Source organism: Eschrichtius robustus, chromosome 16, assembly GCF_028021215.1.
Source record: "Eschrichtius robustus isolate mEscRob2 chromosome 16, mEscRob2.pri, whole genome shotgun sequence".
NCBI lineage: Eukaryota > Metazoa > Chordata > Mammalia > Artiodactyla > Eschrichtiidae > Eschrichtius > Eschrichtius robustus.
Genome location: NC_090839.1, coordinates 48,322,924 through 48,349,280, shown reverse-complemented (window position 1 = coordinate 48,349,280; position 26,357 = coordinate 48,322,924). Strand labels below are relative to the sequence as shown.

The following is a 26,357-nucleotide window of genomic DNA, read 5'->3' as shown; positions in this document are numbered from 1 at the left end:
AGGTAGAATATAAATAGCGTCAACATATAGAAATAAATGTCTTGCTTGCAAGACCCAATATCACCTTGACAGAACTGTGTTCTCAATCATTTATCAAAGCAAAAGCACAATGAGTCATGCCAATCAGGTCCTTGTTTTGAGCTAGATTCTGTTGTGAGATAGGTCACTGAGGATATTTACACTTAATGTTTTCTTTGCTTTTTAATTTGGAAGCCACATGTACTTAGGCATAAGGGATGTACATATGGTATCACAATGGGTCCATTCGAATTTATGATAGTTTTGTGGTCATCTTCATTCCATAGAATCAAGATTTAAAGGGCTAAGACCTCTTGTTAACAATAATGATGAAATAGGCTAAAACTGAGTGGAACTGCTTCGCTTTTTAAAAGCAATATACTTCTCCCCCCAGTTTTACTGAGAAGTAATTGGTATACATCACGGTACAAGTTTAAGGCATACAGTGTGACAGTTTGATTTACATGTATTGTGAAATGATTATCACAAAGGTCCAGCTAACATCCATCTTTTTATATAGATAAAATAAAAAGAAAAAAAGGAAAAGAAAAAAGGAAAAAAAATTCTCCTTGTGATGAGAGCTTTTAAGATTTACTCTCTCAGCAACTTTCAAATATACAACATAAAATTTTTAACTATAGTCACCATGCTGTACACTACATCCCTGGAACTTATTTATCTCATAACTGAAAGTTTGTTCCTTTGACCACTTTCCTCCAATTCCCCCTCTGCCCACCCCCTGCCTTTGTTAATAAGTCTGATTTCTTTTTGTATGAGTTTTTTTTTCTTTTTTTTCTTTTTAAGATTCCACCTGAAAGTGAGATCATATAGTATTTGTCTTTCTCTATCCGACTTATTTCACTTCTCATAAGGCCTTCAAAGTCCATCCATGTTGTCATAAATGGTAGAATTTTTTCGTTTTTAAAAGGCTGAGCAGGACTTCCCTGGTGGTGCAGTGGTTAAGAATCTGCCTGCCAACGCAGGGGACATGGGTTTGAGCCCTGGCCCAGGAAGAGCCCACATGCTGCGGAGCAACTAAGCCCGTGCACCACAACTACTGAGTCTGCGCTCTAGAGCCTACGAGCCACAACGACTGAGCCCACGCGCCTAGAGCCCGTGCTCCACAACGAGAGGCCACCGCAATGAGAAGCCCGCACACCACAAAAAAGAGTAGCCCCCACTCACTGCAACTAGAGAAAGCCCGCATGCAGCAACGAAGACCCAACACAGCCAAAATTAAATAAATAAATAAATAAAATAAATTTAAAACAAATATTAAATAAAAGGCTGAGTAACATTCCATTGTGTGTGTGTGTGTGTGTGTGTGTGTGTATATACACACATATACATATATATATGCCACCACTTCTTTATCCACTCATCCATCGATGGACACTTGGGTTGTTTCCATGTCTTGGCTGTTGTGAATAATGCTGCTATGAACATGGGGGTACATGTATCTTTTTGAGTTAGTGTTTTTATTTCCTTTGGATGTATTCCCAGAAGGAGAACTGCTAGATGATATGGTAGTTCTCTTTTTAATTTTTTGAAGATCAAAGCTACATAATTTTGATGGCCTCTTGTTCTTAGGTCAAAAGTGTGGACCACTGAGAAACAGCAGGGAGGCCTCAGAGTCAGGCTGGCCTGGGCTCCCATCCTGGCCCTGCCCAGGCTGTGGGGCCTTGGCCAAGACTCCTGCATCTCCAGCTTCACTCTCTCCATCTGTGTGGCTGGATGAACACGGCCCTATTCTGCAGGGCTGTCACTAAGAGTGGAACAGTGGGCCAGTGGTCCTCGTCTTAGGCACCTTTGATCAGGCTGTGCTTCTGCACGTTACCCACCGCTGCCCCAAACTGCCCTCTGGTTCTGCATATGCTTCTGGTAACTCAGCTGATGGGAGAACATTTTATTGGTCACCTGCAGATACAAACTACTGACCAACAGTTCGGTCTTAGTAGTGTCCCTGTTTCATCCCTATGCAATTATTTGGATATTCCATTGCATTGCACCCACATTTCATAAAAATGAGTGGAAACAGGAAAAAAACAGAAGTCCTGGCACTATTAATGACAAACATAGCTCTCCAACTCCAGGCAGTAGAAGCAAAACTGGAAATCCTTTCCTTGGTAAGCTCAAGGAAAATATTTTTAAAACTTCAGTACCTGTTTAGTTTTAATTTCGCTGTCATGGTGCATTTTAAGTGTCTAATGAATTTTTGGGTTCACAGAATACACACCAGCTCACTTCCAACGGTGAGGGCAAGAATGCTAGAAACACGCTAGGAAAACCACATCAAATACTAAGATCTAGAAAGTGAAGCACATTTAGGAAGTTTATATATTCTGTTTCATTTTCTGAAAACAGAATGCCTTTTATAAGAAGTCAGATGCACATCTGAATTCCCATCTGTAGAAAAGAAAGCAAAAATTTTGGATTTCAAAATGTAACCAAAAGGAAATATTAATAAGGAGAATACGAGTCTCCAGTCCCTTCCCCCAAAGAAATCTTTTGGGGTTGCAAAAAGTAATCAATTAAAAAAAATCTGTAATATCTTCCTAGGGTGAAGTTCCTTTAAAAATTCATGCATTCGCCAAATTCTGATTGCAAAAGCTCTCATGTGCCAGACTGACTACAAAACACTCAGTGACTCAGTCCATAATTAGAAACTGTCTAATCATTTCTGTTGGCCATTCTTGACTCTGAAATGTTTAAATAAAATGTTCCATGAAGGATTATTTGTAAAAGAACCAATATTTTGATCATTAATTCAAAGGGGGTCCTGATTGTGTAAATGCAAATAACTGCCTTATTTTAGTACATAAAATCTCAGATTTAGACATCTATTAGCACAACTGATCTTAAATAATTTAGTAGGAACATTTTTTAGACTATCCCCACATATTTATATTATAGTTTGAAAAAAATGTTCTCATGTAAATTTACAATCTAAATTTGTTTTGGTAGAATTTGATTATTTAAATGAGCTGTGCATTTTGTACAGTAGAGACTGCAATACCATATTCGACAAAAGAACCAACATTCTCTTGTAACTCAGAGATATTCTAAAGCTCCATACACAGAGTCGATACAGGATCAGCCGTAGTTTCTATGGAACTTTTAAACGAGAAAGTTAATTTAGAAACAGTTTCTAGTGTTCTACCAATATGGTGCCTTCGGACTGGTTTCTAATAAAACAGCTTAAAAAAAATCAATCAACCAAACTGTTAGACTCTTCCATTGTGAGAAAGGAACAGAGTTTAAGCTGAAAAATTCCCTTTCTCTGGAGGAAAGAAAAAAGGTCCAGAAATTTAAAATTAACCTCAACCCAAAGCAAAGCAAGACATTCAGATGCTTTCAGTAAGTGTAACACATTTTACATAGCGGTCCAGAAGCCACCTTTCTAGAGCTTTGCAACTGAAGACTTTTTAGCCGCAGGGGTTAAAAGCGTGGGTGTGGAAGTCAGCTTTTGTCTGAAAAATTAGCAATGCTATGAGTCATCATGCATTAGCAGCAGAAGAGTTGTGCATCTTGTACGAATCCAGACACCATATGCCATGCGAAGGCCTATTACTTTATTCGGTGCCACCGCTGACAGGCAGCCACGTGGGTATCCCCAGTGGAAAGGCTGTCTCCTCCGGCGACGAGGACAGGGACCCAGTGAGCTGAACACATCCAACATTGTGCGGAGCAGCAGGAACAGCTGGTAAGCCAGCCAGCTCCACGGCCGGCCGCGCGCGGATGCTAATGAGCCTGGCGACAATGCCGGCCTTCAGAGGGGCGACAGCGGCGTCCTGTGTCTCCACAACAGCCTCGAGAGTGGGTCTGCTCTCTCATGCCTTCAGTCTCATTAAAACATAATCCTGGTGTGTGTGGTTTATCAAAATCGGTTGTAAGTCACAGCTTAGAAATCCACCCAACACACCCGACGTGCTCTACAAAGTTGCACTGAAATGTCTGCACGATTCCACGGGCATCTTTAGGGACAGCGGGGAGTGGCGGCAGCCTCTGTGGGGTCTAGGTCCTGGCTCACCACTAACACAGCTGCGTGGCCTCAGGCGTGTTAGTTAACCTCTCTGGGCCTCGGTGCCCTCAACTACATTTTCAAATAAAATCAGATACGTAACAGACTTTACTAAATAAGACACTGTACTATGTTTGCATAATGTACTAAAGCAGGATGGTAACTGTACCTTCCGCACAGGATTGCTGTAAGGACCAAATGATGGTACATATGCGTGACGTTGGTAGTGCCTGGGACAGAGCAAGGGGGGAAAGCTCTTCCTGGAACCAAGGCGGCAGTTGCTTCACCTCCTAGCTGTGTTTTTCCCGATGCCTAACGCAGCAGTGCATCCCATTATCAGGGGTTGGAAGGCAACTGGCAGACGCGGCAAGATGGGTTGGCGGTGATGAGGGGAGTAGGGGTGGAGCCCTGGGGACCCCGTGTGATGACTGGTGATGGGTGGGTATGCCCTCCCAGTGGCATGTGGGGTCCCCAGACCACTAAGTTCCCTGAAGGTTCCAGGTTTCCTGAAAGCTCAGTTCTGCTGGAGGCGTTTACTCCTTCCTTTGATCAAGTTCCCTGACTCCTAGTCGCCCACCAAATGCCAGGTGCGAGGCCCCTCCTAGGGACGCCTTCCACTTTGGGCTCCGGGCTGAATTCTGGCATAGCCATTAGGAAGCTCTGCAGACCCCTCTTTTCCCTGATGTTTTCCACACTCATCAAGGAGCCGTGAGGATGGGTCCTGGTACCCTGCCTTCCACTTGTGACCTTCAGCAAGAGCACAGGAAATGGCCGACGGATATTTTGTTGAACGAGTAAACTGATGAAAACAACTGAGTTTTAGACTTGTCATTTTCAGACTTGGGGCCTGGGAGTGTGAATGAGATGCTCAGAATCTGTTGATCACTTTTTCAGCAAGATTTTTTTTTTAAAAGCTCTTAAGTAAAAGACATTTAATGGACAGATAAGCTCCAGCAGCAAATGCACTTCGGTCTCTATTTCCTAGGGTTGGGGGTGTGTAAATACGATGAGGGAACTGCCTGGTACTCAGAGCAAACCTGGTCTCCCCCGAGTCTTCCTGCAAGTCAGCCAGCTCAGGGGGTCTCCCAAGGTGATGTCTGTACTTTCTGAAAAATAGAAAGCACGCGTTTGCCCATGGCGTGCAGATCTGTGACAAGACCTGCCGCAGAGTTTCAGAGGCTATAAAGACTGAAACAAGACTCTCTCATGCCAGGAGAGTTAAATTTAAGGAAGTACAGTGATAAATATCCTGAGGAACTCTGTGTAAAATACGGTGTGGAACTCATTGATGAGTTCACGCATGTTTTAATGTGGAAAGCTGCATTCCTGGAGGAAGTCTCTGTCCTCCCTGAGTGGCAGCAGCAGCGGACCCTGGGCTCTGCCCGCCACTGCGGCTGCTCCTCGAAGGCTGGGCTGGCACAGCAGCCAGTGCTGTACCTGGTTCAAGTTCGTTATCTCCCGTCTATTTGCTGTCTTTACATCCAGCCCTTAATTTCTGTAGCATCCAGAGCTCCACAGACAAAATCAGGATAAGCAGATATGGAAGTGAGGGCTGGAAGGGGCTCTTTCTGACTTCCCGCTGCTTACGGAGGACGCACAGTCAGCAGCAGTTCAAGAGCCAGTCCCCTGGCGGGGGCTCCTGAGGCACCAGCGGTCCCGGGAGAGCCGGGCCTTCAGCCCTCAGTTTTTCTCTTGGTCACAGCCATTCAGAGATGGGAGGGACACACCATGTTCATTATCTTCTAACGATCTTTTGAGGGCAAGCAGTTGCTGGAATAAGAATGCTCTTTACTCACTGGGATTTTAAAGATTAAAAAAAGAAAACTTTAACATTTAAAAAATACCCAGAGGGCTTTCCTGGTGGCGCAGTGGTTAAGAATCCGCCTGCCAAGGCAGGGGACATGGGTTCGAGCCCTGGTCTGGGAAGATCCCACATGCTGCGGAGCAACTAAGCCCGTGAGCCACAACTACTGAGCCTGCGCTCTAGAGCCCGCGAGCCACAACTACTGAGCCCACGTGCCACAACTACTGAAGCCCATGCGCCTAGAGCCCGTGCTCCACCACGGGAAAAGCCACCGCAATGAGAAGCCCACGCACTGCAACTAGAGAAAGCCCGCGCGCAGCAACGAAAACCCAACACAGCCAAAAATAAAAATAATTTAAAAAAAAAAGAAAATCTTTAGCTGTGTTTTTCAAAGGAAAAAAAAAAGAAAAAAAAAACCCACGATAGAAATAATTACAGCACAAGGCTCAAGACTAGACAACACAGCCCAGGAGGCAGTTAAGATCCAGAGCAGCAGAGAGAGAGCTGGTAAAGTTTGGGAAGGGGGCGAAACGTGTGTCTGAAATTCACATACACAGGCCCCCAGCAGCCCACGACCTTGATAAGCTTCAGCGGAATGCAGATCCATGGGCGAGGCTATAAGGAGCATACATGTCACGTGGAAGGTGGTCCTAGGAAGGACGCTGTGAATCTGAGCCACAAGCTGCGGCCTCCACAGCCCCAGGACTGTCACCTGAGCGCCTCCTCGCATGACTTGCTGCAGGCTGCCTCTTATTAGAGCTATCGACCCTCTCGCAGAAGGGTGTCGCTGTGCACGAGGAAGGTGAGCGGCAGAGCAGACAGCTCCGGTATTGACCGGCGCAGCTGGGGGCTGCGCTTCCACACGAAGGTCAGCGCTCCTTCACAGCACCTGGAAGAGTTCCTGTGCCGTGTGCATCGGGGCACACGGACGGGGGGGAGAGCCGGGCCAAACGCCAGGGCCTGGGGCCACCTCCTCTCGTGTCGGCTGTCACAGTACCTCTCAGAGAAGCCGAGGTTGCCAAGTGAAATCTTGGGATTTATAAAAAACATGGCAACGGAAGCCTAGGATGGGCATTTGTGCATTCCTTCAAGGCAGACAGACCAGGGCCACAGAGAACTGCCAGAGGCCATGTCCAGAAGCTGTCAGAGCAATGTGCACGTACCTCGAGAATATCCCTCCAACGTCTGAGAGGTTCGCCAAAGCCAGGAGGACAACTCTTATTAGAAAACACAAAAACCTTTTCCCCACTCCAAGTTGATCCCTCCCCCCACTTAGAGCAGAACATTTAAAAATTGGCCCAAACTGACATTCTCCTTAAGGGCATCTCAATGATATAAACGGCTTTCAAAATATTTTTGTGAAGACAAACGTCCACAGGCATAAACACATAAAATCATCTAAAAAAGTCAAGTAAAATTATGAAGTACTTCACAATTCGTGATTCTTGGAGGCAATATAAAATTAAATAAAGGATTAATGAGAGCAGATTAAAATGAAAATAAGGAACCCAAAGAAATTAAGCTAAGAACAAAATGCACCCTTTAAATGTGTGTTTCATTGGACAGGAAAGCAGAGTGAAATCAGTTTTATTGCTTTTATGATTAAATTCTTTGGATCAAGAAGTCATTTATAATCATTTATCTCTCTTCGGGATCCATTATAAGTCATTTCCTCCTTGTCAGCATAAAGACATCTAGTGTCATGAAATAGATGGTACTAGAGTTCACTTTCCCCTGTTAGAAATCCCTTAAAGTGTTTGCATTTCAGATTTTAATTGATCTAACACCTCCTGAGTTCTTATCAGGTCGGATGCTGGAGATTAAAAGACTAGGAAGATGTGGTCTTTGTCCAACGTGTGGGGCAGGTGCATCAGGATGTGTCCTGGCCCAGGTGGTCAGACCACACTTTCTGTGGAAGCCAGGCTGGGGTGTCTGCCGGCCGCCCCCCTCCCTGCATGGCAGGCTACTGCTGCCCTCGGCAGGTTGACCCTCCTCCCTTGAGTCTGGGCTGGCTTGGGGACCTGCCTTGGCCAACAGCTCTGGGACTTCCGAAGTTAGATGGGGAAAAACCTCGTGCCTTCCCCTGCCTGGGTCTCTGGGAGCTCTGGGCAGCCACATGTTCAGTCTGGCTGCTGGGAGGTCACTTTGCTGTGAGGCGATCCCAGCTTGCCAAGTGGGGAGGTTGCCAGAGAGCGAGGACGCCTGGCCAGCCTGCGGCTGGTCCAGTTGTGCCAGCGCGGGCACCAGACCCGTGTGCGAACCACCCAGCTGAGCCCAGCCAGGCCGGAGGACGCGCAAGTTCCCCCCTCCACTACCACCCTTTCAAGCCTCTGCAGATGACCTGACTTTATCCTGCAGGCCTCCAAAGTGAGAGGACAGGCTAGGACTTGTATTAAAACTCTAAAATTCTGCTAAAATTAAAATCTTTTGATCTAAAATTGAGAAGGAAATTCAGCTTCACTGAGATTTAACACACGGCCTGAGTGAGGCACTCTTCCTGCCCTGTCATCTGCAGTTGGCCGGGTCGGGACCGGTCCTGAGGGTGAGCTGGGTGGGGCTGAGCCCAGCTCCCTCATTCACCACACGGGGCTGCATCGAGGTTCACACGACCCTCCATGCTGAAGTTTTGAAATTTTTTTTTTTTTTTTTTTTTTTGGCCATACTGTCCGGCATGCGGGATCTTAGTTTCCTGACCAGGGGTCAAACCCACGCCTGCTGCAGTGGAATTGCGGAGTCCTAACCACGGGACCGAAGTTTTGAATTTTATTCTTACAGAGTATCACCCCTCCCATCTAGTGTATGGAGGCAGGGCAGGAGATGCAAATCTTTCATACCATGTGATGGTTTGATCTTTATCTCCCAGGAAAGTTCGTATAAAAGCTCTTGAACACAAAGATGAATTACTCATCTTTCTTTTTGATGGAAAGACAAATGTTCTAAATTTGGCAACCTTTTCTGTGATGACAAGGGGCTGAATTTATTCATTCAACAAATATTTACGGAACAAAATGTGAATGCTGTGACAGGTGGGGAGGCCACACCCAGGGCTGGTATTCACCTGGAGAGTGCCTGCATGGGCGGCCTCCTGGCCTGCGCCCCACTGGTGCCCTCGAGGTCCCTGAGGTTGGATATTTCAACCCTCGGAAGCTTCAGGGAACACAACAGACAAAACCCGTGCCCTCATGTGCGGGGGCGGGACGTGAGTAAAGTGAATTAGTAAATTTACATAGTAAATAGGGTGCAGGTGAGCATGGGAGAAGGTGGAGGTGTGTGCACAGGCGTAGGAGGTCCTGGCGCGGGGGGGGGGGGGGGGGGGGAGGCTGAGCCAGTGGACATCTGGAGACCAGCGTTCTCGGCCGAGGGCACTGGGCACTCAGGCCTCGCGGGAGGACTCCGGCCTTGACTCTGAGTGAGGCGGAGCCCCTGGAGAGGGTGGGCAGGGCCGCCACGTGGTCTGACCCACATTTTAGCAGGCTGGCTGAGTGCAGACTGGGGCGGACGCGGGGCAGAAGCCAGACACAGTCAGGAGGCTGTGCTTGGCACTACAGCCTTAGCTGTTACCTCAGGGAAAAGGGGGAAGTAATTGGAGGCTTCTGAACTGTGACATGCTCTCATTTCTATTTTAGAGGAAAACTCTGGCTGCTGGTGAGTTTTCCAGGGAGACAGGGACTGGCTGTGGCACTAGCCCAGGGAGAGATGAGTGACGAGGACGCCCAACCCGGGGTGGGGTGAAGCAGCCGGATTGGGGTTATGTTTTGTGGATTGATTCATTTTTTATATACTTCACTCCATACATCCTTACGATAATCTGTCTGTGAGGAATTACCATCCTCATTTTACAGATAAGGAAACTGATCGAGGTAAAGATACTTGTTAAAAGCCAAAGAACTTTCCACTGAAACTGAAACCCAAGGTCTGTGTGAGGCCAGCCCCCAGGCATCACCTGCTAGTTTGAGCACTACATCAAAAAGACGCACCTGACAATGCACCTGGCCCTGGTAGGAATATCGCTGCTGAGGAGGGAAGAGAATGTCCCCGAAAGCTTCTTAGTCAGAATCGAGACTTGACCGGGAGGGTCCACTGTGATGCTCAGGGATACTGTCCAACATGAGAGCTAGCAACAGGTTTTAAATGTGTCTTCTCAAAAAAAAAAAAAAAAAGTTTACTCTCCTACTGAGTTGTCATCAGTGGAACTTTGGTTAAACAACTGGTCTAATGACAACCCCACTGAGGAAATTGGGGGACCCCAGTACGTGTACCTCACGGTCGGTCGCTCAAGCAGCTTGGGGACCCCCAAAGCACAGCTGATCTGCCACCCTGTGTACTCTTGACGACCAAAAGTGCAATAATTGGGGCAAATGAATCCAGGAAAAGGAGTGATTGAAGAGGATGGACGTTTATCTCAGAGTAAGCCAATAAATTAAAAGGAAAGCACATCCCATCCTGATCTAAAACCAACACTTAGAGTAGTCTGAAATTCCACAAAAGGTAGAGTAGTTTATGTGCGGTGTTTATGCACAAATATATAGGCATTTGGGGGACAAAATTATAGCACAAAAACACAGAAATAATCTGTTTTCTTCACTGAGATAATTTAAATGCTGTTTTCTGATGTAGACTTCTGATGTGCACATATGTGGTTATATGCAGAGAATGTTTATCCTATCAGAGAGGCGTAAATTCTATTTTCCCAAATTAATGAGTAGACAGTATTTCCAAGACATTCGAAAGAGGCTCTCCTTTACTTAAAGGGGTCAAAAATCCTCTGAAAATATTCCTTACACTTAAAACGAATTTCCATTTCTTCTTCATATTAAAACCTCATATTGATTTCTTGGGAGTATGAATTCAATTTATCTCAGTTCAGTTCATATCATTTTAAAAATGTGAAGTAACACACATCCTACTTATTTTCTCCCAGCCAAGCTGAACTCTCCTCAGGAGGAACAGCATGATGATGATTTTCATCTTCTGGGAGAAAGTTCTGGTTCTCGGGTGTCGAAGGCAGAACACAATGGTGAGTGGCAGAGGCTCCCATCGAGTCTTTGCCTTCTTTAAATTCCACTGAGGATGGCAGTTTGGATGGAGACCCCAAAATCTATTCTGTCCATCTGTTTTATTATTCTTAGAACAACTGTCAAAAGTTGCCCAGGGATCAAGTTGCAAACATCCTAATTTGCCTTTGAAAAGTAGGCCCTGGGGGAGTTCTGGAACTCCGCTTATAAATTCAGAATCCCATCAGCGCTCATGCCTGCTTCCCTTTGTGGAGGTATGAGCCTGCACTTCCAGGCTCACAGCTGCCTCCAAGCCAGGATGTGCCCATAGACTCACATCCCACTTCATAGGCAAATGAAGGCAGAACCAAAGGGACTTGGCATCTTAAGGGCTGGCTTAAGATGACTAGCAGACCCCGTTTTTTAGGAGGCAGCCCCTACACTGATCACGGATGGATTAAGGACGAAAGCTTTGCACTGGAGAGTTTAAACGGGTGGACACGGCAGAGGGACACGTTTGGTGCTCTTTTACATCCTAGGACTGAATTAGGAAGCTCAGAGACTGGAATGAAGCATTAGAAGAAATAAGCTGAAGAAAGAGAAATATCATAAACCACTAAATACTATATAGTTTCATTTTTGTGATTCTGATGAAAATGATGAGAAGATCATTTGGACATCTGTGATACGAGACGTGTGTCTGTAAGTAATAACGAGCAATGTCCAAGGAGGTGTCAGGTTAAAATATTGTGGCATTTTGAACTGAGGCAGCTGTGTATTTCTCAAGTTAAAGGCACGTACAAAATACAACCCAGAGTCCATCGTGATGACGGTGGAGGAGGGAGTGGTGCAGGCACTGGCGCTGATCCTTAGAGCTTCTACCTCCCCCCCCCCGCTGGCCCCAAGGGTCTCTGTCAAGCCTCAGGGAATAAAGTCAAAATGCTTTCAAAGCACAGGACCCCAGAAACATTCGAAGCACAGCATTCAAAGTACTCATTTTAGGGACTTCCCTGGTGGCGTAGAGGTTAAGAATCTGCCCACCAATGCAGGGGACACGGGTTCGATCCCTGGTCTGGGGAGATCCCACATGCCGCAGAGCAACTAAGTCCGTGTGCCACAACTACTGAGCCTGCGCTCTAGAGCCTGCGAGCCACAACTACTGAGCCCACAGGCCACAACTACTGAAGCCCGTGTGCCACAACTACTGAAGCCCGCGTGCCTAGAGCCCGTGCTCCGTAACAAGAGAAGCCACCACAGCGAGAAGCCTGCACACTGCAATGAAGAGCAGCCCCTGTTCACGGCAACCAGAGGAAGCCCGTGCGCAGCAACGAGGACCCAATGCAGACATAATTAAATAAATAAATACATAAATTTATTTATTTATTTTAAAAAACAAAACAAAACGAAGTACTCATTCCACAGAGTGAACTAGAAAGGACACCGTTTCAAGTCTAACATGATGGCATTTGGGTTGTTCTCACCCACAGATTACCAAAGGACTATCCCGCTTTGATTAAAAAATTTACTGGAGTGTGTTGCAAATTACTCCAGCGCTGAAACCTGCTGGGACCTCGCTGCAGACACTAAGGCAGACGGGCCCAGAAGGGGTCACCATTTGGACTCGCTGCTCTGTCCTTCTTCGGCTTTGCACAATCTCTTATTATAACAAGACATGTGTTATCCTTTTTGGAGATGTAAATAACAGAAAGTCTCACTTTCAAATATATTGCTTACAACTGCAGAGTCAACTTAACGTTCTGGGATGCTGCTGATGGCATGATGTGCCTTTTAAAATGGGACCGATAATTAGTAAACTGAAATCTGATTAATGTTGGATTAAGAGGTTCTGATGTCTCACTGTGATGTATTATTTCAGTCTGTGGGCACTGGAAGAGACTGTCCTTAGGAAGCTCCTGTCTTCCCCTCTCCAAGATGGGAGGATGAAATTAAAACCCTGATTTTTTTTAAAAAGTTCAGTTTGTATGCAACAGTTTATAATGTAGGATTCAGTTTTTTCTCCTTCTGTTGTTTTCTCACTTTGAAGCTGAAACCAATGAATTAACTATTTGAGAGAGAACAAAATTGACTAGAAATAAAAGTCTTCCTCCAGGGACTTCCCTGGCAGTCCAGTGGTTAAGACTCTGCACTTCCAGTGCAAGGCGTATGGGTTCGATCCCTGGTCGGGGTACTAAGATCCCACATGCTGCATGGTGAGGCCAAAAATTTTTTTTTAATTAAAAAAAAAAACATCTTCCTCCAAAAACGCCAAGGGTGAACCCCCTGGTTCTGGCAGAGGGACTTGACGTGTTAGGTGGCTCAGGCGGGCTCAGCTCTCACCAAGCTCAAGCACAGAATTCTGAGACCCAGGAGACTTTCTCTGAAAGGTATAGATATCAAAGGCTGTGAAAATGACCACTAGATAATCCATGAAGGAAAAATTTTAAATTAATACCACTTTGTGCTCTTTACAGTTAAGGCTAGGGATCCCTCTTGTTGTTTCGCTAGGATTATAAAAAGACCTGTAATGGCCAGAATTTTCTCCATGCTCCATGGCAAGAAGAGTCCATATTTCTTCCTCACCTGCATTTTAAAATTCATACTCGTTTGCCTACTGCTGAAGAGTGTGGCAGAATCAGGAATAATGGCTCCCTTCGAAGCTGTGCCAGTCCCAAAATAACCATCCGGATGCTAAGGAAACCTCGTCATCTATGGAATGACTTTTCGCTCTTTGGATATTCAGACATTAATAAATGTGAAATGCCCAGAAATCCTAGCGGCACTATGAAAAAAGGTGGGTAGGGGTCAGCAAATACCCTCTTGCCTGCTTTTGCCAGGATGACCATTTCCACTTTTCTAACATCTTTCTAATAGCAAAATGTATTTGGGAACAACAGCGGAATTTGTGTCATCATGACCAAATGATTACGGTGCAAACCGAGGTTCTTGCGGGGCCCAGCAGGCTTCTGGTCCCTATGGAAACGCAACTCAATATTGTCCTCCACTCAGCTGGAGGACGGGCGGCCAGGCTTTTGTGCTTGGTGAGATTTCTTCCACAACCTTCCAGCACCAGACCCTAGTGCTTCCTCCCGATTCTTTTCTAATTGAGATGCAAATTAATCTCTCTGGCTGATTACACTTCCCTTAAAGCTACTGACACACGCAGCTGTAACCAGAGTTTGCAGACTCCCCAACAAGTGACTTCAGCTGACAGCCTTGCCCACGCGGCCTGGCCAGTGGCTAAGGCTGGACTGCGAGGGCTTCCCCGGGGCTCACAACAGCCCTGCGACTACATCCCTGTCCTTAGGATTTAGAAACAGACTCTGAGGCCTGCGTTATTTAAGGTCTCCAGACTGAAGGGCCACTCCCCTCCCCGCAGACCCGGGCTTTCCTGACTGTGCCTTTCCTCCTTTCTTTCTTACTTCCTTCCCAGCTGCTGTTCTGTGACCTTAACACTGTTTGAATCCATCTCTCCCTCTAACTAACTAAACTTACAGCTCTAAGAATGTGGGATTACTGAATAGCTGTCACTTACATTTCATGGCTCTCAATAAAATTCTATTAATTTAAAAATCAAATATAAAGTCGTCATTCTAATTGTCGGGATTTCCACCTAAATGTCCTTCAATAACATCTTGGGGTGGTGATGGAAGCATTATTATTTAGAACGCAAAAGAAAAGCAAGATGCCCCAAATACTCTATCGTTCAACATAAAGAAAAATACACACAAAATCCAATTTTTCAGTAAAAATGCTAACATGTTTTTCTCTTGACTACTACCATCTATGTGTTTTTGCCAACGAGATTCACTCAGGAACTGTGCATTGAGCACCTACTCTGTGCCAGGCATGCTGTTCCAAGTGTTGGGGATCCGGCTGTAAACTAAACACTCAAAAATGCGCAGAAAGGACTTAAAAATGTATCTATCTATACATAAAGAGATACATACTCTGTAGAGCTATATTTCTTGGATAATAAAGGTTTTCAATTTTGAAAAAATTGCAATTTTACAAAATATGAGTTGTTTTTGCCTTCTGCTTTCCAAAATTTTTTTTAAATTAATTAATTAATTATTAATTATTATTATTTTGGCTACGTTGGGTCTTCGTTGCCATGCACAGACTTTCTCTAGTTGTGGTGAGCGGGGGCTACTCTTTGTCGCGGTGTGCAGGCTTCTCATCGTGGTGGCTTCTCTTGCTGCGGAGCACAGGCTCTAGGCGCGCGGGCTTCAGTAGTTGTGGCACGTGGGCTCAGCAGTTGTGGCTGGCAGGCTCTAGGCACACGGGCTTAGCTGCTCCACGGCATGTGGGATCTTCCCAGACCAGGGCTCGAACCCGTGTCCCCTGCATTGGCAGGCGGATTCTTAACCACTGCGCCACCAGGGAAGTCCTTGTTTTTGTTTTTAAACCAAATCGATCTCTTTCTCTCTGTCTCTCCCTTCACACACAAACATATGCATAATGTCCTAGCAGGAATATGTGGCAGGGACAGCAACAGGATGGGCAGCTTCTGGTACAATCAGGAGAGAGAAGAGGCAGGAGGCGGCCAGGTCTGGCAGGGAGCGTGTGGAGGGCGTGCACGGCTGCGGGAGGGGAGGCATCTGGGTCACAGCAGAAACCCTGGGGCAGCCGCTGGGGGCGGAGGCCACCAGCGTGGCCAGGAGGGGAATCCTGGGGGGCGGTCCCATGCCCAAAGGCCCTGCAGTGGGGAGGAGCACCCCCTGCAAAGGATGGGATCTGAGTGGGAAGCAAGGCGGCAGCCTGGTTTCTGCACGGATTGTTAGATTTACACTGGCTTTTCCTGAAGGGATGGCTTTTTGCCTAACAGTGATAAGTCACAAATCTGCAGCAAAAACGGAAAAGCAAAGTGGCGTCTCCCTCTCCCTTCTTGAAGGTTCCCCTGCACAAACACGTGCTTCTCACAGGCCTGGCTCCCGGGCCCCAGGGGTGGAGGCAGCATGCCCCCTCCCCCCTGCCCCCACCCAGGGGGCACCTTCTACACGTTGGGAGGGAGGAGCGGTCTCCAGAATTCATCCGAGCACCTGCGATGCTGAAAAGTACTTCCGAGACCTAACTCCACAGACAAGCGCTTCCACATTTTACAACAGAGGTCTGTAACTCTGATATTTACGGGCGCCAGGCTGGCGGTGTGACAGTAACAACTGCGGTGACGCCTACTGGGCTCTCACCCAGGACTGGGCACTATTCCCCCGGCGTGGCCCACTAACCACCTCCTCTCCCTCCGAGGGGGACCAGCTGGGGCTCCGGGCCCCAGCGCCGGGGAGCCGTGGTCCAGGGGGCTGTGGTGAACAGGGGGGGACACGTGGCCAGTGGGTCAGGAGGCTGACTGCTGCCTTTGTTGCCAACAGCAAAGGAGGCCCAGTGGGGTCAAGAGGTTCTGACTCTTCAAGAAATATCAGAAATCTAGATTTCGACGTGGCTGACAAACTCAATTTTTATGAGCAATGCTGGAGGCCAGCACAGCTCAAAGGAAGCCCATCTCGGGGCTAGATTCAGCCTGCAGGCAGCTCGTTTGTGGGCTCTGGTTTTGCATGTTTGCTTTGACATTGAGCTAAAACCTGATTCCCGGCTGTGTCTATTCACTGCTCCCCATTCTGCAGTCTTGTCTCCTCTTTGAACCCCCGAAGCTCCTGGGACCACTCCTTCCTGGTTTTATGGGCTCCCTGAGCTGTAAGGCCCCTCTGTACCTGCTGCAGGTTGGTGGGGCTCTCTTATGATGTGGTCCCGGAGTGGCACCCCGTTTACGATGTGACCCGAGGCTGTAGGGGCACAGGGACCGTGCCTTTGCTCCTCCTGGTCACGTCCCTCATCCCAAATCTGGGCTCCCCCACGATCCTCGGGTGTTTGTCGCAGACACCGCCTGCTGCCACGCTGAGCACCCTCGGCTTGTAGGGACCCAGCTAAACCCAAGGTGCGGCTTTTCAGGCTACGGCCTCGGTCTCATCTGGTTGGTTTGGGTCTGGAGGTCTCGTCTGTTGAGATAATCCTCATTTCTGATTTTGCCTTGGGTCAAGTTAGTTAGCCCTCTCAGCTCTCCTTAAAAATGGTTATTTATTTTGATAAACAGGTGCTCTAGACCTTTGTGAAAGTTGCTAGATGGCAGAGGGTTTGAGCCAAGCCTTGGCCCACACGGGACCAGAGGCACGGGCCCCAGTTGATCGGTGTCTGTGAATGAATGCATTTAGGTTTGGCTGCAGTGAAGTCACCCAGCTCCCAGGGGCCCAAACCCTCTCCCATCTGCCAGCTGATTATGATACTTTATCTTGTGTTTTACCAAAATTAAGATGTATATTTATAAGCTTTCTCTAACCTCTGAAAATAGTGATCTTATCAAACACCATGAGTATGTTTGGGATACTTTATTCTATGTGAACTCATTCTTTTCTTGAGGCTCACAAGCTATTTAATATTTATCAAGTCTAACAATTTTACAAGGGATCCAGGCAACATTTCAAAATTCATCCTTAATTCTATTTGAAAACAAGGAAAATCTTTTCCTGTTTTCAGTTCTGGGTGCATCCTTAATTTACATGACTTCGGATGAAACAGTTCTTATGGTTCTGAGATTGCTGTTGTAAATTTGTTCTACAACCTGGGGTATGGTTACTTGCAGGGGCCAATTCTTTTTTTTTTTTTTTTAATTACTGTGTTCTCAGTACTTTTGAGTTTTAATTGATACACCATGACACTTTTCTGCCACCTCCCAGAGGAAGAAGCTGGAGGACAAGCGGGATGGGGTCCACGGTGAGGGCCTCACGCAGCACCGCTTGGAGCGACCCTCTTAACCCGATGTTCCGCAGACCGCACGCGGCTCCACTGGCTGCCCGCCTGGGGCCTCCCCCTTTTCTTTCTCACAGAAAGTTTTCATTTTCTAACAAAATATATTCCCCTTTACAGGCTCAAGCCACCCTTGGGAATACAGTAAGTCCCCTACATGAGAACCTTCAAGTTTTGAACTTTCAAAGATGCTAACATGCCCCTGTATGCCAGCTGTTGCACTGCACTACCGTACTTTTCAAGGTACTGTACTGTAAGATTAAAAACGTTTTCTTTATTTTTTGTTTGTTTTTTATGTATTATTTGTGTGAAAAGTATCATAAACCTATTACAGTACAGTACTGTAGAGCTGATTATGTTAATTGGGTACCTAGGCTAACTTTGTTGGACTTACAAACAAACTGGACTTACAAACGCGCTCTCGGAACGGAACTCGTTCGTATGTAGGGGATTTACGGCATGCCATTTCCTCATCTGATCTCTACTTTTTGAAATGTGCTTCCAGAGTGTCAGGGCACAGGTCTGCTTGCGCTTTGCGCCCATTCTTGTACAAACCCGCTACTCTCTGCAACATTCAAGTCAGCCTTTCACGTCGCTGAGCAATGGATCCAAGATAGTAGTTCCCCTCGTTTGCTTCCTCTGTCTTCTGAGAGAGGGTCTGATAGCCAAGAATTTATCAGATGCTTGCTGCCTTTATTAGGATGTACCTTGGAGCCGACATCGAGTAGCCGAAGTCCCTATCACAGCTCTAGTTTACCTTCGGGCGGCTCGGAAGGGGGTTAGAAAAGCACAGCGCACGCCCCCACGTGGACTGCGGCGCCCCACCCGGCGCATTCTCCGTCCCCCGCACTCTGACCCCACCCGCGAGCGTTTTCTTTCTCGGAGGTACTGCTATTATCCGGTATGTGTTTGCCTCTTTCCTGAAGTGATTCTGCTCTGGGTCCTGTTTTACCCAGTTCTCCAGGGGAAGACTGGGCACTCTGGTACCAGCCATGGCTGAGCCCCTCAGGGACATGCGTCCTGCTTGACTGCCCTGCCGAGGTGACCCTCCACTTCCCTACTCCTCGATTTTCTGGGAAACTGTTCTCTCCTTCTCCTCCACCGACCTCTCTCTCTCCCCCTCCTCCCAAGCCTACTCTTCAAAGGTGATGGTCCAGGGAGTCTGGCCTTAATCCTCTTCCCATTGCCCTCCACACCCGCACATCTAGCAGACCCCACCCCAATCAGTCCACCTGCCTGGTGGAGGCGCCCATCCTCCCCCGATGAGGCCACAGACCAGGCCCTCACTTCCCCTCAGGACCCCTTCCGCTGCCCCTGCAATGCCTTCATCACCTCTATCTTTCCCAGGAGTGTGTGTGCATGTGCACGTGTGTATATGTATGCATGTGTGTGTGTGTGTGTGTGTGTGTATGCGTGTGTTTGTATATGTGTGTATGTGTCTGTGTGCGGGTATGTATGTGTGTATGCGTATGTGTATACACATGTGTGTGTATACACGTGTGTGCGCGTCCATCCCACACTCTGCCGTATGGACGCATCCGTGGTTCTCAAACAGGATGCGTTCTCCCAGAGCTTGGTCCGAGCAAATGCTGTCTCCTCACTTGGAATATCGTGTTCATATTCCTATTCCGGGCGGCTGGGACAGTGTCTCACACGTGGGAGAGCACAGTAAATGCTGACAGATGCGTAACTCGCTCTGCGTGGTCCCGTCTGAGTCCTTCTCCTACACTTAAGTGTGTGAAGACAAATGGAGGAACGTAAGGTCTTCCCAGGAGAAAGAACCGAAAGTCCAGGGGAGAGGGAAGGAACAGGATGGTTACAGCTTTAGGAAGAGGGGCCATTTTTGAAAGTGTGTAAATTCAGAACACGACTGAGCAAAGATATGAAGAAGTCATGAGTCTAAGAGAGACGCTCTGGAATCATCAAGTCTACCTGCTAATTGAAAATGAAACTAACTTTCACTTGTGAAAGAGCGGAGGCCAACTAGGCAGCTGGGTCCTCCCATCAATGACGACAGTTCCAGGGAGGAGGGGGGGGACATCATTGAGACCACTGTGCCCCCGGAGGGGACGTGCACTTTCAAAGGCCACCACCTGTGTGGTTCCGGGAGAACTCCTCCTAATGGGCACACCGCGGGCCGTGGCAACCTCTCGTGACACAAGCTCTCCGAGCAGGAGCACGGAGCCCTGGCCCGATGGTTCTGGAAACCTCTCTCAGCGGACCGTGGTCTGATTTTGTAATCTCGAGTTGGCTTGGGACCTGTAAACACCACGTGTGGCAAGTTCCCAATGCACAGCCCTCCAGACACAGGCCTGGGCCCTCTGATTGCCCACGAGGGGCAGGAAAAGCTGATGGCAGATGAGCTGGCCCTCATCGCTCCGGAGGGCGGGGGCCGCAGGATGAAGTCTCCACTCGATGGACTGGACTTGGCCCACAGAGGGGGTGACTAGGAACCCCCCAAGGAGGAGGTAACCAGGGACCTGGGAGGCACAGGGGCCCGGCTGAGACATCACTGAGGGCGCTTTCCCAATATCCCTAACCGCCTTCACTTTCTTTTTGGATCACATAAGACAATGGTATTTTTCAGTCTCCTATGAGCCTTCAACACACTCTTGCAACTGTGTGATCACTTACCCGAGGGTACCCCAAACAAGAACTCCTCTGATATTGACTTTAAGCTGGAGTTACTGTTTGAGAAAAGATCTCCAAAAGGCAAATTCATTCCAACAATGCCCCCAGTCCTCAGCTTAATAACAAACATTGTATTTTCTTGAACATTACTGAACAAAATTGATATAGAAGTAGTTAAATATTATACAGAACTGAATCTCAGTGGACACAATTTGAAGGCAGTTGAGTATCAGTCACTAGCTGGGGTGGGGGGCTGGCTCCCTGGGGAGGCCATGCTCTCCCCATCTGAACCAGAACTCGCAGTGAACGCAGAAAGGCGGCTACGGTGTCCTAAGAAACGTAAACAGCCAAGGAACCCTGTGTGTCCTTAGTTGTGTTACTTCCCTGTATTAGCCAACAATTTACTCTAAGAATGATGACATAGAAGGAAAGGGGAAAACGGCACCGTGGTTCCCTTTCCGGTCAGTCCTTCCTGACTCGTCCGTAAACTTAGGGTAAGTTTTAGCGCGTAGGGAGAGTGAAATAAAACCAGGTAAGTTAGTTTTGTGCCGTGTTTCCACCGTCCCAGTCAAAACAAAATATATCCACGTACAAGTTATGAAGTACGAACGGGTGATTTTGGTGATTTCATACATGAGTTAAATGCTTTTATATTTGCATATTAAACTGGCACTGCACAATATAAAGAATGATAAAATTAATGCTAATAATCTAAATTTTTTGTATTTCTTTACTTGAACTGATAATAAATAGCAAATTAAAAAACACCATGACAAGTCAGAGAAAAACTGCAGGAGAATGGAAGAAGCTTTATATTTTAGCATCTTTAAAGGCACTTTCCCTGCTTTTTGAATAAAAGACCCCACATTTTCATTCTGCACTGGGACCCAGAGGTTATACAGCCAGCCATGGTTTCAGGGGTGTCCCAGGTATCACTGATCTTCTCGGCCCTTGGGAGGGCTTGCAGGGGCTTGGGGTAGTGGACCCTACACCCACTCCTGACCTCTTCCCCTGGCGTCAGGCGACTGTGATGCTGTCCTAGGATGTGAACTTTCAAGGTGGCCACGAGGTGAAAGTTAGGGTCCCCTCAGCTCCCCTGGTCCCGCTCAGAAGACCATCTCTGCTGGAAGCTCACTCCTACAGCTGAACACTTGAGAACACTCTGAGTCCCTGTGTTTACTCTTGTGCCCTCCGCCTGGGACCCGCCCCTGCTCCCTGGGGACAGAGCCTCTCGCATCCCCCCAGCTCGGCCACCAGCTCTCTCCCTGGCCATCTCAGCCCCATTCCCCAGCTGCCCTGGAACTTGATTAGTTTGCCTGTCTTCTCAAGGTAGCGCGGGGCAAGGACAATGCCTGCCTGCTCCCCGTGGATCTCGAGCCCAGCACTGGGCTGGGCAGATCCTGAGTCCACACTGACTATTTGTTTGGTAAATGAATCAGTGCAAGAAGACACCCATGTTAGGATGTGTTAGGTTATTCAGTGTTTTTCAAGATTCAAATCTAGGGCTTATCTCAGTGAAGCAGCGAATTCCAGACATTAGCTGCGACACCAACTAGCTTAGACTTTTGCTAAAGCATGTGAGGACCAGGATGTATTAACAAAATGTTAAAAGAGCAATTCATTATTAATAGCCTAGGCAGATATCTATAAATATTTAAAATTTTTTAAATTAGTAATTTTTTAAAGAACAAAAATACAAACACTCCCACCTTCCTTTTCTCTTATTTTTTCCACTTCTAACTTTTCTTCTTCTCATACCTTTGGTTTCTAGCCTGAATATTAGCTCTTTTGCAGGCAGAAATTAAAGAATAGAGTAGTTAAGTGATTGCAAAGCTTTCCGCATTAATTACATCTCTATAAAGATTATTTATAATATTTTATTTCTTGTTTCAAATAATTTATTAGTACCAATGACATCTTCTCAAGGCATAACGCAAAAGAAAAATGTTTAACATTTTATAATGATCAACATAGTAAGTTTTGTTACTTTCTTTTTCCTAATTTCTGTGCTAAGTCATCCTCCAAGATGTTGACCTGGCTATTTTATGAGTGATTTTGGAATAAAGCATTTTCTAACTCATGTTGGCATCAGTAGCCCTAAGCCGGCACCCACTTTAGTCAAGTGTGGTTGCTTGGAGAGTTTTTAAAGTGATGTTGAATCCTATCCTTTGAACTTTTAAAAATATCGTTTTCCCTTAAACCTGATTATTCTGAAGCCACGTTAATTCTGACTTGAGAAAGCAGCGTCCAACAACACAGCAAAGCATGGCTCTTGTAACAAGCAGTTCCATAAGTGGAGAAGGTGGCGTGACAAAAATCACAATGGACTTATACAAGACGGGATTTTCCTGTTTGCAAATGGCTTTTTCTTGCCTTGGTCCAACGTCCTTGACTGATGAGTGTCCAGCTCATCATGCAAACCGACAAGCCAATTGCTAAAAAGGTCTTTCTCATTTCTGCCAAGAACCTCTCTCTAAGAGTGTGTGAAATAAAAATGCCACGCGCAAGGCTGAATCGACACCAGCCGTAAGATTAAGTCCAGAGTGCCGTGGAGATCACTGCACAGAACGCCTTCTCCCAAACACCACCACCACCGGACAAAGCAGGAGGGAACAGGCCGAGGGGATAATGCTGCCCAGGCCCCCGGGGAGGGACCAGATGGGACCTAATAGCTCTTTTCTACTACTAATTTCTATGATAATTCCGAGTTGCCACATGGCATATGTATTTTTTTTTTGACCTAAAGACAGAATATCTGTCAATGAAGTGACCAGGATTTTAATGAAAGGTATTTTTCATGAACTGTATCTATTCACACGTTATATTTCTCACCCACTCCTCACCCCCACTCTCCAGCAACATGTCACTGATGGTAAGGTTGCGAGAAGTACAGAGACAGAGGTCAAACACAATACGCTTATCATCATTACCAATACTAATTAGAAACAGAGATCCTGAGTTTTATTAGGAGGTCAGATGCCTTTTGCAGCGATTTTTTTTTTTTTTTTTTTGCAGCGATTTTATGAAGTTGCCTTAATTTCTTTTTCTTATGGTCGGGGTCATGCCTGAATTTAAAGATGACAGCATGCCAACTAATGTTGGAGAAAAAAAAATTACACTAGTGAAATTTCTTCTGTTTTTAGAGAGAAGACCAGAAATGAGAGAAGGAGATATTAATGATTTGGGAAAATGACAAAAGGATTTCCAGCCATTCTCACTGATGAGTTCAAGTACAACTTTGTTGAGGGTGTCTTTCCCTGTCCTCCCGACCAGACGCAATGTCCCCCTCCCCTGACCTCCTGGAACACCATTTGTGCTTCTCTGGTGGCACTTGCTACGTTCTTTGATTTATTAGCGTCATTTCTGGTAGGCACTTGGAGTGACCCCGTTGCATTTTCTCAGCACCCCACCTTACACACAACAGACTGCAGCAAACAGGGAGGGAGGAGGAGGAGACCGAACTTGGGGAGAAATACCCCAGGAGGAATGAGCATCTTGTCATGGGCACCACTTCTTAGCATAAACATATGTGACTTGATTATGAAACTCAACTCTTCTAAGTTTGATGTAGCACAAAATTATTATATTTAATATAAACTAAGGAATGGTATGAAAATCACAGTGTTTTTCAACCCAGATTGAAAAAAATTCCCTCTTCCCTCTTCCACCCAGTTGTTAAGACTTACCTCTCGTGAGAAGGTTCCTGGAAGCTGGATGCTGGGATGGTTAATACATTACACACTTAGTGCAAAAAGATACAAGCTCTGGTAGAGGGGGATGAGGCACTTCACGGCCCTGCTGGCGTTGATGCAAGTGGCACAGATAAGGCTTGGCAGGAGCTGCCCACTCACGATTGCTCCATCAAACAGGGGCCCAAAAAACGGAACCTGTTGATTCAAGACAAAACAAAACCAAAAAAAAAAAAAAAAACCACTTAATTAAAAAAAAAAACAAAAAACCAGTAAAAGTCAAACCAAAGATATGAGAACAGCTGCTTGATGTCTCGGACCTGTCACAACTGCACAGGCTGCCACCCACAGACTGGATACTAGACCTGGACCCAGTTCTAGGGCTTTCGGATCAAGCCAAGCAGGATTGTTCCACGACGCTCCTCTATTGCGAACTCTTCGGCTAAACTTCTCATGACAGATTGTCACCAAGTTCTTCTTTTCCTTCTCGCGTTGTCATTCACGGGATGGCACTGTTCTTTCTAAGCATCTCCACTGTGTGGATTATGCACAGTACACAGCCGGGCCTCACTGTACACCCCTAGCCTGGCAACCTTCTGAAACCAGTTTTGGAACTGGCAACATTTTTGCATGAATCCCGATACATGTTAACTCTTAAAGGAGATGACAACTGTCCCCACAAGGTCCTTCTCCTTCTTGAACCTTCTTTCCCTCTGCTTCCGAGACACTGCATCATCCACATTTCCTTCTACTTCTTTAATAGAGACTTGGCTTTCCTTCATGCCTGGGCCACCCACAAGGGTTTGGTGCCTGTCTTTTTTGGATTTCTTTTTTCTCTCTCTCACTGTTTGTTTGTTTGTTTTTTTCATTAGAATTTCATCTAATCCATTCACTACTATGGAGATTGGCAGCTCCATGTGGTCAAGGACTGGGTCTTCCTTATAACTCTTGTATTTATTCCTATCACTTACTTATTCATTTATTCAAAAATATTTATTATGTGACAGACACTGTTTTATTGACTGGGGACACAGCAGCAAATAACAAAAAAAATTCCTGATTTCATTGAGCTTAGAATTTATTGGAGGTTTCAGAGAATAAACAGTTTAAAGACATAAAATATGTAATATGTCAGGTAGTAAAGTGCTAAGGTGAAAAAGAAAGCAGGGAAGAGCAATAGGACTCCTTCTGGGGGGAGGGGGTCCTCCAGTTAGAGGTCGCACAGCCGGGGGCGCTGCAAGCAGAGGACTGGACAGAGGGAGGGGTGACCTCAAGCTTCGAGGATGGCTGATGGGAGAGCATCCCAGGCAGGGCAACAGCAAGTACGATGCCCTGGGTGGGAGCAGAATCCGTATGTTTCAGCAACAGTAAGGAAGCCACGGTGCTGAAGTCGAGTGAGCGAGAGAAAGCACGGAAGGAGATAAAGTCAGACAGGTAATAAGAGGGGCTGTGAGGGGAATTTTATAGATCTGGATTTCTGCTCTGAGTGAGGCAAATGCCTTCTGGAGGGTTTAGGAAGTGAGGGATATGATCTAACCTGTATTTTTTTTTTTTTTTTTTGTCGCACCAGACAGCTTGCGAGATCTTAGTTCCCCGACCAGGGATCGAACCCACGCCCTTGGCTGTGAAAGCGTGGAGTCCTAACCACTGGACCACCAGGGAAGTCCCAAACCTGCACTTTAAAGGTATTGCTCTGGCTGCTATGTTGGGAAAACTGTGAAGAGTGAGCATTATGGAAACCAGTTAGGGAACTACTGTGTGATCCAGGCGAGGGGTGATGCTGGCTTGGATGCCAGTGGTAGCAGGGGAAGTGGGGAGGTAGAGCTGAGAGGATTTGCAGAGAATTACTAATGAAGTGGGAGAGAAAAAGAGGCATGGATGATGCCACAGTGTGTGGCCTGACGACTGGAAGGTTGGAGCCACCTTGTCCTGGGAGACTGGTGGGGAGGGCCATGAGTTCAGCGTTAGACGTGCTAAGCTTGAGATGCCTTTTAACTGCCCAGTGGTGATGCTTGAGGGCGGCAGTGGACACATCGAGTGGGAAGCCAAGGGGGAGGCTCAGGCTGGAGATTTGTAAGAGTTATTCACTGACACCTGGTGCTCACGGCCATGAGGCTGGATGTTCAGACAAGATAGGGCACATACAGGGTGGTATGGCCATAGCCCAGGCTGGGTATTCAGATGAGCAAGAAAAAAGGTTCAAGAACTACATCCTGTGGCCCTCCAATGTTTAGAGGTTGGAGACATGAGGAAGAATTATTGAATAACACTGAGGAGTGGCTGCAAGTGGAGGAGAAAAACCTCCAATGAGCAGCACTGACCCTGGTACACGGCTGGAATGCAAATGGGCAAAATTCATTAATATTTGAAATAATTTAAATAAACTAATAAATGTGGGTCTCCAG

At 46.7% G+C, this 26,357-nt stretch overlaps 1 protein-coding gene across 3 annotated transcripts in view; it reads right to left on the bottom strand.

Moving 5' to 3' along the window:
• Window positions 1-26,357, bottom strand: part of RALGAPA2 (Ral GTPase activating protein catalytic subunit alpha 2) — a 280,276-nt gene that overhangs the window by 52,195 nt on the left and 201,724 nt on the right. For all 3 annotated transcript variants that reach the window (XM_068565247.1, XM_068565249.1, XM_068565248.1), the window contains one exon: window positions 24,023-24,150. In XM_068565247.1, coding sequence (XP_068421348.1) covers window positions 24,023-24,150 — 128 coding nt within the window. The remainder of the gene's footprint in view (window positions 1-24,022; window positions 24,151-26,357) is intronic.